Source organism: Styela clava, chromosome 14 (genome assembly GCF_964204865.1).
Source record: "Styela clava chromosome 14, kaStyClav1.hap1.2, whole genome shotgun sequence".
Lineage (NCBI taxonomy): Eukaryota > Metazoa > Chordata > Ascidiacea > Stolidobranchia > Styelidae > Styela > Styela clava.
The window spans coordinates 18,744,934-18,758,283 of record NC_135263.1 but is presented as its reverse complement, the minus strand read 5'-3'; the positions used below and the strand labels follow the sequence as shown (position 1 = coordinate 18,758,283).

The window sequence follows — 13,350 nt, the reverse complement described above, 5'->3', positions numbered from 1 at the left end:
GCATTACTGGAATTAATTAAACATTCGTAAAGATCCAGATAAACCCATGATCATGTGGCCTCGTTAGTTAGAGTTGATACTATAAAATCATTTCAGACTGGCCTTAGTATGCTGGTGACACAAAAAAGATGCCAAACGCCAGGACGAATGTAATTATTAAAACATTGAGTTTATACTGTGGTATTTTTGTTAATTTTAGGTTCATATATTTAGATTAAGTTATTTTTAGTGTATGTATTATTCTTTCCTTATTCAAAGCTTGTTCAAAAATGATTTTGATGGTTGTACATAGAATTTTACGATTTTTTATAACAAATACTGTAACTTGCAAATGTTGCAATAATAGTGGAATGCAAATATTAATATGTAATTGCATTTGAAATTGAAGAAAATAATAAAACTTAATCTAACTGTTTAGTTGCATCACAATATATGTCACAAACTAAAACTATCTTAAAAATATCTTTTACGTATACATTATCAAAAACTGTTTGCGGCTCTTTTTACAATTTTCAAAATGCAATGCGTCTCTCGAAAACCCATGAGTTTGACACCACTGATCTATTCTATACGATTCAAGCATTGCTTTGGGAAATTATATCACTTCAATTAAATTGAAATAATCTCGCTATATTAAATACAAAATCGTTGCTATCATAAAGGTAAACCAATTCAGCCACTCGAAATATATTGGCCTTCACAAAGCAATGGAGGCAAAATTGAGAGTTCATGAGCTATGAACATTTGTTCTTTTCTTTGTCTTGAACTTTCCATACTCCACAGCCCCTATTAATTTTTTTTAATTTTAATTACCATGTGATGGTCATACATATCTTTAACTTGTATTTTCTGTCATGATGTATTATCTCAATGTGCCAAACTATTAATTTGTGTGCATATTTTGCTTCCAGATGACATAAATGTATTGTCATGTTTATTACCTCAGCTTGGAGTATTGACAAGAAAAAGGTGCCAGTAAATTAGGTAAAAAAATTTTCAACTCATTGTTATAATCAGAATTCACAATCAATAGGAATTATAAACAGCCAACAATCAGTGAGAATTATATGCGAAATCCCTCAGAATAAATTTGTCTAAAATCGGAGGAAGGCAAAAAATATAGGTAGTTTCCATTCACACAAGCATTTCAAGAAGACTTGCTCGAGCCAAACTAAATGAGCATCGTCAGGTGATCTATAAGGCTGCAAGTTGAATTCAGCCCTGCAACCTCCTGCATAGAAGATAATATTAATTAGTGGGCTATGAGCTAAATTCCTAAATTTAAACAAACCTATCTACGATGCATTATGTACCAGCAATGTTACCTACGATTAACTGAATATGTAATATGTCTAATAAATTCACCTACAAAAGCAAGTTCGATAGGTGCAAACTTTGTGTTATGGAATTGTATTGCAGCACAGTTTTGTATGACACCCTCTTTAAATGAAATTTCAATGATTAAGCGCAAACATTAAAATTACTAACTTTGAACTTTGTCATTATCTGCAAAATGTTCCACACAAATCTTTCCGCTATCGCGTTTGTAATCTTCTCTGATAAAAAAAAACGTCTATGATGTCCAGAATTGCTCTTTACAGCTTGCCTGTTATTCCAGCTTTCCAAGTAAGCAAAACTTCTTAGATATAGAGATTATTTTGTTTCGTTACAGGCGCAAAAAGGCAGGTACTACACGTAAAAAAGACGCCGAGTAGCAAAAGCGAGCGGAAAACGGACGCGAAAGGCGACGAGAAATATGTGCATTGGAGCGTATCATGAAATACAATGTTTTGCCTGTAGTCTTATGGAGTGACGTCAGAGTTGCCTATCATGTTGTTTAATGTCATTGGTGAGACTTAGTGTAAAAACATATCAATTCAGCGACCCATACCCTATCTCCATCTTTTCACACCGGAACCTGGGATATGGACGTGCCATAAACTGACTATTGTACATATCGCCGTTGTGCCGCACCTCTTTTTCTTGTGTATTTTACTAGAGTTTTATTTGTATAATCAATTTCATGTCTGTTGTCCTAGTTCTAGTATAACGCAGCAGTCCTAAACTGCAGTTATAATTGTTAGGGGTACATGTCGCACATCTGTTCTGTGTCTTAGGCCAGTAAGGTCTTGAACATGTATCCTGTCTCTGTAAAATTCGTTACCCCCCCCCCCCCTTTATCGCAAACATTTTCTGAATCAAATATGCTGTAGTGTATATGGTAGTATAAGTCTGCTGAAAACTTAAAAATTGTCATTAAATTAATCATTAACCTTTCATACTATTACTAGCATACGTTGTTCGGGGTAACGTTATATCTTTTTGGGTCCAGCCTTCCTTGAAGTTACCTTACCGTACCTAATAAACGTTTTGGGAGCTAATGCTCAATTAAAATTGCAATCCACGGTAAGGATCTAGAAGTGTTTAATAGCTTACGTAAAATTTTTGCACAGTCTCATCATAACTTTACTAATAATAACTAAAAAAAGACGATGAAAGAGCTACCTACCTCAACGCAAGAGCGGGCAGTACAAACTGAGATTCATTCGACCTCGGGAATCCACCTACACCTGGTAAAATTTTATTGTTACGCCATGCAGAAGTCTGCGTTCATTGACAAATGTTGCCGAAAAGCAGAGATTATAGGACAGATATTTTTTGTAGTAAAAGCGTCTTTTTCGCAAAACGTGCAATTTTTCAAGCACCATTTTAAAATCATTTTCTGATAGTTCACTTATGTGCGCTACGAAACTGGAAGATAAACGGCCTCGTCTCACGGCTATATTGGTTATCAAGGGCGCGACTGAGCGAGGATTTTTTCCATTTATAGACCTTGAGTTCAGAAAAGGATGTAGGAGTTAAAGTTGTTATTTCACATGATCACTTCGAAATTAACACGGGGAAAACATCTGATTTCAAATTTCTTCATCTAGGCTTCATTTGATCATTGTGAAGCCGTCTGGAAAACGAAAAGTAGCTCTGCGACTTTTACACAATATCGATTCGACTTGTTCTCTGTGGGTTCAGCATTTGGGGGTTCATGAGTCAAATTTTTATGTCTTTCTACTTTTCCGATACTCTGGCACGGAGATCGGAAAACGAGTTTTGAGATAAATAATACTGACCAGCGGTGGCGTTAAAGAATTATGATTTTTTTAATCATCTGATCAGATGACGGACTAGCAGAAGTAAACAAAGAAGACTGTTGTTGCTCCGCGAACGGGCGAATGTATGGCTTCCATTTCGACTGCTGCTGCAATGTCGATTCTATAGCTTGTGCTGAAAATAGGTGGGATGTGTAATGTGAAGAACTTTATTGTATTCTTGTATTAACATATATTAATAAAAAAAAAATAGGTGGGATGTTCTTAGTCTTGAAGTAAAACCTAGAATTAGACACATTTTTGGGGATGACTTATGGGTTTTCTGCTCACAAGAACCAAGTTTACGTCATATTTAGTTTGGAATTGTCCCTCACATACAACGTTTATGATTATGTTTTTTCTATTGCTTGGAAAATCCATCATTGTGTATTGAAAAATAATTATATTAGTCTACTTGTATTTTATTAGATTTGAATCATCAATGTTACTCACATCTGTCAAACTTAGAACGTAATGCCATTGTCTTATTAGTTATTACAGTATTATTCATGCTATTCTGTCATTGCTGTATTCTGGTATTGCACTGCCAGACATAAAATTTGGCTAGAGACCGTAGAGAGGAATTCAGTCATTTTTTAAGATGTTGACCCAAGGGTAAACAATGTGATAATGAAATCAAGAAGAAATATTGAAAAGTATAGATAAAATCCTAAATTTACAAAAGAACTCAATATTCTGATATTATACTGCTGTACACTGAAACTCATAGAAGTTTAATTTGTTTTTTCTTAATAAATATTTAATGTTACTTATTGAATAATGTACTGACTGACAATTATTGCGGAAAATACATGCTGGTTATACAGTTATAACAACGGAATATTATATTGAAAAATGGAATATAACAGTATAATGCAGTAATGGAAGTATGGAACAACTCTCTGACTCTACTGATAATGTATTCGTGTTTTAACACAGTAACATGTATATACTTATTGCAGTAGTTATTGTTATTCCTACTGTCATATAATATTTTATTTATTCTTTAATTATTGATTAATCCACATTGCGGAATCATAAAAAATAGGTGGTTTGAATGATAAAAGTTTTGATTAGTGTTTTCCCCAATCAGTGTTTTTGAGTTTACGTGCATATAATTTGAAGATTTACAGTACCAACATATCTTTGAATTGAGCTTGTGTGTATCGTGCCTTCTACTTTCTGATCCTTCTTTCTCACTTCTGCACTTTTTCACCCTAGCTTTGTATCAAATTGAATAGGTTACTGTAATTTTAGTTTAAAGAGAATTAAAAATCCAATGGCTCAAAACTTAATTTTGACTCAAGTCTCATCTACCTCGACCATCGCTTGATGGTGTGGCGCATCATGCTAAGCGTTAGGAATACGATCACTACCGCGCCTGTGATTTCTCTGCATGGGTTCGCAGGTTCGAATCCCTTGCGGGGTAAATTATATGCAAGAGGAATACTGAACTCCTCCTCGCCGTAGTGTGGTTCACGTTACCGTTGGTCGGTTACGCCTCCCTTCGCCATCTGAACATCAAGCCCATGCATCTGAAGAACAAAAAACTGGCTAACTAATCTCATACCCGACATGGACCGGACGAGACGAGAGGCCGGGGTTCGCCATATAAATAAGCTGTATTACCACCTTTCCTCTCCCTCCTAAAAATGTAAATCCCATCTTTCCTCCCCTAAATATGTAAATCCCATCTTACCTATTGACCTAGGTTTGTGTTTTCACTTAACTCTTTGTGCTGTTGTGTGTGTTGATGAGTAGACGCATGATATTTCTCATGCTTTAAACTTTTTCAAAGGTTTTCCTCACTCTCCATAATTAACTTCATTTTATGATTTTAAATTTGTTTGTATCCCTGAGTTTTCAAAATGAATTATCTATAAATTTTTTGGTTTTGTACGCTGTTCGTATCTGGCCACCTGCAGAGGAAAGAAAACTCTTCCGGCAACTGGCATTTCCCAAGCTTCCTTTTGACCTTCAAAGAGCCTCTTTATTTGCTCAAAAACCTCTTCTGTTGACGCGTCGTCTTTGAGGAATTGCATCACTGTTGAGAAGTCCTGGTATTCAGGAAGAGAATCTTCTGCAGCAGGAGTCGGAGAGGCGACGTAATTCATCTTCTCTGTCTTATAGTAGATCATTTCGCTGTCGAGGGCCTAACCCAGTGAAGGGTTGCCTTGATCAAACAGCGAAAAAATAGAAACATTTTATCTGATGTACTACAGGCATGCAGTGTTGGCATACTAGATTACATTTACATTGAATCTTGATAAATTACACTGTCTGAAATGCCCTATAACATTAGCTGTCGGCCTACAACCTGATTTCTCACCTTACAACGCTATTTGTCTTTCAACTCCTGCCTAACTTATCACTGCTGCCCGGGCTATTTTCAAATTATATATTTGTTATTTGTTCAAAAGTGAAAAACTACTACGTGTTGAAGATTTACTAACATTAGAGATTTGCACATTGATGTTTTTATCTTCTACTGGTAAGTATGGAACCCGTAGCCTAATCCTAATAGTATTAAAAGCTCGAAAACGACGTCCGAATTTAGATCCAAGCTTAAGAGACATTTATCGGAATTCTATTAGATTTAGTGAGTTAAGGACATCCTACTTTTCCGACATTACTTTTCAGATACAAAGGGTACATAGCAGAAAAGAACTACAGCGATGAAACATACCCCCAATCGATTAACAATGTCATCATGAAACAAACCTCCATTGATCGGAAAACAAGTTTCGAGACCCCACGGATCTATTGTCTCTCTATCTTGCATAGTTTTATTGTTCACTTACTTCCTTCGCTGTATCGTCAATTATGCAAACTAGGTCATTCATTAAAAATTCATAATTATCATGCTGGGACATGGCGGCAATAAATTTTACACAATAGCGCTGAAAATGGCCGCATTTTATGCCAGACTCTCTATTGTTCCCATATGTTTGGTCCAGTGCAAACTATGAAACTCAGGTTTACCAAAGGTTTTCTACATTAAGCTTTTTTAAAATTTTCTCGTGTCGTGGCCCCATCCAACGTTGGTTTCTGGCAATTTTATATCCCGAACAAATCTTTACCTGTTTCGTGAGACTTAGTGTAAAAACATATCAATTCAGCGACCCATACCCTATCTCCATCTTTTCACACCGGAACCTGGGATATGGACGTGCCATAAACTGACTATTGTACATATCGCCGTTGTGCCGTACCTCTTTTTCTTGTGTATTTTACTAGAGTTTTATTTGTATAATCAATTTCATGTCTGTTGTCCTAGTTCTAGTATAACGCAGCAGTCCTAAACTGCAGTTATAATTGTTAGGGGTACATGTCGCACATCTGTTCTGTGTCTTAGGCCAGTAAGGTCTTGAACATGTATCCTGTCTCTGTAAAATTCGTTACCCCCCCCCCCCCTTTATCGCAAACATTTTCTGAATCAAATATGCTGTAGTGTATATGGTAGTATAAGTCTGCTGAAAACTTAAAAATTGTCATTAAATTAATCATAAACCTTTCATACTATTACTAGCATACGTTGTTCGGGGTAACGTTATATCTTTTTGGGTCCAGCCTTCCTTGAAGTTACCTTACCGTACCTAATAAACGTTTTGGGAGCTAATGCTCAATTAAAATTGCAATCCACGGTAAGGATCTAGAAGTGTTTAATAGCTTACGTAAAATTTTTGCACAGTCTCATCATAACTTTACTAATAATAACTAAAAAAAGACGATGAAAGAGCTACCTACCTCAACGCAAGAGCGGGCAGTACAAACTGAGATTCATTCGACCTCGGGAATCCACCTACACCTGGTAAAATTTTATTGTTACGCCATGCAGAAGTCTGCGTTCATTGACAAATGTTGCCGAAAAGCAGAGATTATAGGACAGATATTTTTTGTAGTAAAAGCGTCTTTTTCGCAAAACGTGCAATTTTTCAAGCACCATTTTAAAATCATTTTCTGATAGTTCACTTATGTGCGCTACGAAACTGGAAGATAAACGGCCTCGTCTCACGGCTATATTGGTTATCAAGGGCGCGACTGAGCGAGGATTTTTTCCATTTATAGACCTTGAGTTCAGAAAAGGATGTAGGAGTTAAAGTTGTTATTTCACATGATCACTTCGAAATTAACACGGGGAAAACATCTGATTTCAAATTTCTTCATCTAGGCTTCATTTGATCATTGTGAAGCCGTCTGGAAAACGAAAAGTAGCTCTGCGACTTTTACACAATATCGATTCGACTTGTTCTCTGTGGGTTCAGCATTTGGGGGTTCATGAGTCAAATTTTTATGTCTTTCTACTTTTCCGATACTCTGGCACGGAGATCGGAAAACGAGTTTTGAGATAAATAATACTGACCAGCGGTGGCGTTAAAGAATTATGATTTTTTTAATCATCTGATCAGATGACGGACTAGCAGAAGTAAACAAAGAAGACTGTTGTTGCTCCGCGAACGGGCGAATGTATGGCTTCCATTTCGACTGCTGCTGCAATGTCGATTCTATAGCTTGTGCTGAAAATAGGTGGGATGTGTAATGTGAAGAACTTTATTGTATTCTTGTATTAACATATATTAATAAAAAAAAAATAGGTGGGATGTTCTTAGTCTTGAAGTAAAACCTAGAATTAGACACATTTTTGGGGATGACTTATGGGTTTTCTGCTCACAAGAACCAAGTTTACGTCATATTTAGTTTGGAATTGTCCCTCACATACAACGTTTATGATTATGTTTTTTCTATTGCTTGGAAAATCCATCATTGTGTATTGAAAAATAATTATATTAGTCTACTTGTATTTTATTAGATTTGAATCATCAATGTTACTCACATCTGTCAAACTTAGAACGTAATGCCATTGTCTTATTAGTTATTACAGTATTATTCATGCTATTCTGTCATTGCTGTATTCTGGTATTGCACTGCCAGACATAAAATTTGGCTAGAGACCGTAGAGAGGAATTCAGTCATTTTTTGAAATGTTGACCCAAGGGTAAACAATGTGATGATGAAATCAAGAAGAAATATTGAAAAGTATAGATAAAATCCTAAATTTACAAAAGAACTCAATATTCTGATATTATACTGCTGTACACTGAAACTCATAGAAGTTTAATTTGTTTTTTCTTAATAAATATTTAATGTTACTTATTGAATAATGTACTGACTGACAATTATTGCGGAAAATACATGCTGGTTATACAGTTATAACAACGGAATATTATATTGAAAAATGGAATATAACAGTATAATGCAGTAATGGAAGTATGGAACAACTCTCTGACTCTACTGATAATGTATTCGTGTTTTAACACAGTAACATGTATATACTTATTGCAGTAGTTATTGTTATTCCTACTGTCATATAATATTTTATTTATTCTTTAATTATTGATTAATCCACATTGCGGAATCATAAAAAATAGGTGGTTTGAATGATAAAAGTTTTGATTAGTGTTTTCCCCAATCAGTGTTTTTGAGTTTACGTGCATATAATTTGAAGATTTACAGTACCAACATATCTTTGAATTGAGCTTGTGTGTATCGTGCCTTCTACTTTCTGATCCTTCTTTCTCACTTCTGCACTTTTTCACCCTAGCTTTGTATCAAATTGAATAGGTTACTGTAATTTTAGTTTAAAGAGAATTAAAAATCCAATGGCTCAAAACTTAATTTTGACTCAAGTCTCATCTACCTCGACCATCGCTTGATGGTGTGGCGCATCATGCTAAGCGTTAGGAATACGATCACTACCGCGCCTGTGATTTCTCTGCATGGGTTCGCAGGTTCGAATCCCTTGCGGGGTAAATTATATGCAAGAGGAATACTGAACTCCTCCTCGCCGTAGTGTGGTTCACGTTACCGTTGGTCGGTTACGCCTCCCTTCGCCATCTGAACATCAAGCCCATGCATCTGAAGAACAAAAAACTGGCTAACTAATCTCATACCCGACATGGACCGGACGAGACGAGAGGCCGAGGTTCGTCATATAAATAAGCTGTATTACCACCTTTCCTCTCCCTCCTAAAAATGTAAATCCCATCTTTCCTCCCCTAAATATGTAAATCCCATCTTACCTATTGACCTAGGTTTGTGTTTTCACTTAACTCTTTGTGCTGTTGTGTGTGTTGATGAGTAGACGCATGATATTTCTCATGCTTTAAACTTTTTCAAAGGTTTTCCTCACTCTCCATAATTAACTTCATTTTATGATTTTAAATTTGTTTGTATCCCTGAGTTTTCAAAATGAATTATCTATAAATTTTTTGGTTTTGTTGAAATTATGTAGGCTGCCTGTATGCTATGGGATCTCATTTGTCCGACAAACTATCATAATTAGCCTGTTAGTAAGTTTATATGAACCATTGCACCATATACACATTTACACAGGGCTTCTAGAAACGATTAAACTACAGCAGGTAGTTCTGTAGTTTAGATATTTATATACAATTTCACCACGACAAATTGCTATGTTGCAATATAAAAAGTGATGATATTTAAAAGGCAATGATAGATATTGTAGAAGGTAACAAATTCAAGCTGTTGCATATCTGAACATAGATATTTGAGTTAAGCCGATTATCTCGCTGGTACCTACAGACTGACAGACCTATGGCAGTACAGTTTGTTACTTTATATATTAATTGAGGTGTTCACTTATTTTAAGGAGAGTTGATTTGCATTTCTGAACTGATTTCAGATATTTATTCAAACATTTTATTTAACAGATTTCAGTTATATATTAAATAAGATTACATCCAGATAACAGTATTCTGGTTGGTTTGACAAAGTTACAAGGAAATATGACCGAGCGAACATTTAAGCAACGCAGAGCATTTGGTGGGTTTAGTAATTAATAAAATCTATATTTTTTTATTTAAATTACCCAATGATGGATTATGTTGGTTGTTTATTACTTATCAATCTTTAGATCGGTAAGTATGTTGATAGGTATTTGTTTGTTTGTCTGTTAGATGCACGCGATATCTCACGAAGGCGTGAATCTGCTCCAAATTTTGCATGTGCATTCATCATATCTCGGACCAGAAGCCTATTGATTTTGGATGAATTATGTCGCGTAATTAGCGAGTTATCAATTAATTAGTGGTGGGACACGCGGTGTCACTATAGAGTCATGAATCGAAACCGCAGTTTCGATCGATAAGTCTTCGGTCTCCGACCGATCATCTTGTTAAAATGTTCGTTAATTGATAGCTTTTTTTCTAAATAAAAATATGTTTCATGCCAATTCTTCAAACTTGTGGAGGCTTATTATGACATAAATATTTAGTTTGAATGGCACTGAAATTTGAAGAAGTTTTGCAAAATGTTGTACAATTCAGATAATTAAAATTACTGTGAAATTAGCACGATGTTTCACAAATTTCATGAAATGAGGTTTGAGTTTTAAAGTGATAATGATTCCCAGCTTAGATGATTATTGTGTAATTTAAAATGCTGTTTTCAAATTTAGATGAAAGAGTTTCTGATGTCCTACAGATTCGTGAACAACATCCCAACAAAATTCCAGTGAGTATTGTTATCATTTTCAAATTTTTTTTACACGCAAATTCCAGTTGTTAAAGTTATCAATTCATAATTACCGTATGTTAATTTTTAACAAAATAGATTTCAATGGTTTTTGTGGACCCATATCACAGCAAAGAAAAGCCTATTTGAGATTTTCAAAGAAAACCTAATATTTTCATATATAACTTGTTTAATTAAAATATATATTTTCACAGGTGATAATAGAGAAATATCATGGAGAAAAGAATTTGCCGATACTTGATAAAACCAAATTTCTTGTGCCAGATCATGTCTCGATGTGTGAATTGGTGCGAATAATACGGTGGGAATTTGAACTTTACTGTAAAACGAAGGCAATCAATGGCTTATATTTTATCGAGTCACTGTATGATGCTTATTACTCAGAAGCATGACTCTTTCAGCCATTTGTTTCCATTTTAGATTACTCTACTCAGATAACAAATTATTATCTTGGCTATGATGTCAGTGAAGATTAGTTTACAAAGCTTTGAAGAAACCAAAAATATATACAGCCAGTTTAGCCGGCCGATAGGAGCTAATTGTGCAAAATAAAATTTCTATAAATAAACTTTAAAAAATATATGTAATACCTAAGAGGTAGGCTACTATAGATCATAGGTTCTCGTAGTGGTCCATACGGGGCCCCAGTACCACGTGAGAGAAATATAGGGGCTCCGTGAGCTATTTGTTCACTAATCAAAATACTTGCTTGGCTAATTTTGTAATTGCCCGAAGAAGTAATAACGTCATTTTTAAAATTTGACGATTTAATGATACATCCGAACCATTAAATAAAGTAATTTTTATTTACTCAGGAATGTTAATGCCCTCATAACAATGTGTTTTTGTTTTTATTTTCACCTTTTTCTTTGTGGGGATGTGTGAATAATAGTCATTTCACATCGTCACAAGAGCCATACACATCAAAAACACATCTGCACGCCAATTAGATAAAGAGTGAACAATACATCTGGGAGATCTGTAGGGTTTATCTTTTCTGATGATTAAATACAAATTGATTCTCTCTTTTTAAAAGTTGCATTTTCTTTAGTCCATATAAAAAATAGTAGCATTATTTTATCTTTTGTGTTAAAATTTTTTTTAAATCCACCATGCCATTCTAATGGTTGTTTGAATTCTTGGACTTTGTGGCCTACTCCACATCAAGTTGTGTAAAGGGATGGAAGCCTATGGGCGGGGGGTATATTGACTTGGCTAACACAGACAGTCCCTGAACTCGTAATACTACTAAGATTAAGAAAATCGGAATAAAATTATGGCCTTACCCTAACCTGGGACACATACTATGTGAGTATCGTGGCAGGAATAGATTTTAGAATATTTCGATATATTCTGTAGGATGATTGGAGGAAAGTATTATAAAGTTTGGTTGTTTTAATCTATTTTCAGGAGAAGACTTCATCTGAGTCCCAACCAGGCATTTTTCTTGCTTGTCAACCAAAGGAGCATGGTCAGTGTTTCATCACCAATTTCTGAGGTTTACGCAGTAGAAAAAGATGAAGATGGATTTTTGTATATGACTTATGCATCACAGGAAGTGTTTGGATCAATTAATACATTGTAAAATAAATGTGCGATTTAATTTTATGTCTATAATTGTAATATTTTATCAAACTTTTTATTGATGTGGTGTCATGCTATTTGTAATGGTTGTTCATTTTAACCAGAATATTGAGTCACGTTTTTCAAAATCTTAGAACAAAATTGTAAATTATTCGAGGTTATTTTTTGCATTACCTTGTGAAATATGATTTGACCTGAAGTGAACATACATACTGTATTGCTGATTTGTTGTATGTGGAAATAATCAGATGCATTAGACACCCAAGCTACAACTCATTCATTGGTTTTTATTGGCTGTTAACTAAATCATAAAAATGTGATATTTTCATCAATATTTTTTATCACACACTTTCTGCACTTGTATATTTGTATATATATTGAATTCTTTGCTCATTTTAGCATGGTGTTTGTACTATGTGATATGTCCTCATGTAAACAGTCTGTATTATTTTAAAAATGGGATTGTGTTTCAAATCAATAGATTTCAATGAGTGTTCAATTCAGGGGGACAAGTTTTGTTTAAATTAAAAAACATATGAAGTTTTTATCAAATTTATAATCTGTAGAATAGTATTCTGTAAAATGCGTAGTGTTATTCCTTTGGGAAACACTTGTTTTAAAACGAAAATAAAAATCTGTAATTAATAAATTATATAAACGAACAGGGAATATAAAAGTACATATTTCAGAAAACTCAATTTGCATGTTTCAAATGTCGTTTCCAAGTCTGTTTTTAGAAGTTACAAATGGATATGTCTGTATAATTTCTATGGAAAGCCTGGAGGCTGTTGGAGATGCCCACGCAATGGTCCTAATCTTTAAAAATTATGAAAAGCGTACAGATCATGTTCATCATAAATATGGTCTCATCAGTGCAATTCGTAGCCAAATCATATGAATGCAAGAGTTAATCGTGGGCAACCAGTTCGCGCATTGCTGAATTCATCCCTTGCTCGATCGATTCGTTTTACATTTTCGAATTCCACATCAGACCATTACGTGCTATATTGGAATTGGGTATTCTATTCACACAATCAATTCACTCTGTTGTAGCTTCCACCGAGCAAGT

General features: G+C 34.7%; 1 protein-coding gene across 1 annotated transcript; it reads left to right on the top strand.

Annotated features, from left to right (window-relative positions):
* The first annotated feature begins 9,869 nt into the window (after nucleotides 1-9,869).
* On the top strand, nucleotides 9,870-12,979 carry LOC120341067 (microtubule-associated protein 1 light chain 3 beta-like). Its single transcript, XM_039409501.2, has 4 exons — nucleotides 9,870-9,986; nucleotides 10,621-10,676; nucleotides 10,892-10,998; nucleotides 12,108-12,979. The coding sequence occupies exons 1-4, from the start codon at nucleotides 9,950-9,952 to the stop codon at nucleotides 12,280-12,282; spliced, it is 375 nt and encodes a 124-aa protein (XP_039265435.1). The 5' UTR covers nucleotides 9,870-9,949; the 3' UTR covers nucleotides 12,283-12,979.
* The last annotated feature ends 371 nt before the right edge of the window (nucleotides 12,980-13,350 follow it).

Coding starts and splice junctions, on each gene's coding strand:
- LOC120341067 (XM_039409501.2), top strand. CDS start 9,950: ATGACCGAGCGAACATTTAAGCAACGCAGAGCATTTG. Junction 9,987..10,620: donor TAAGCAACGCAGAGCATTTG/GTGGGTTTAGTA, acceptor TTTCAAATTTAG/ATGAAAGAGTTTCTGATGTC. Junction 10,677..10,891: donor AACATCCCAACAAAATTCCA/GTGAGTATTGTT, acceptor ATATTTTCACAG/GTGATAATAGAGAAATATCA.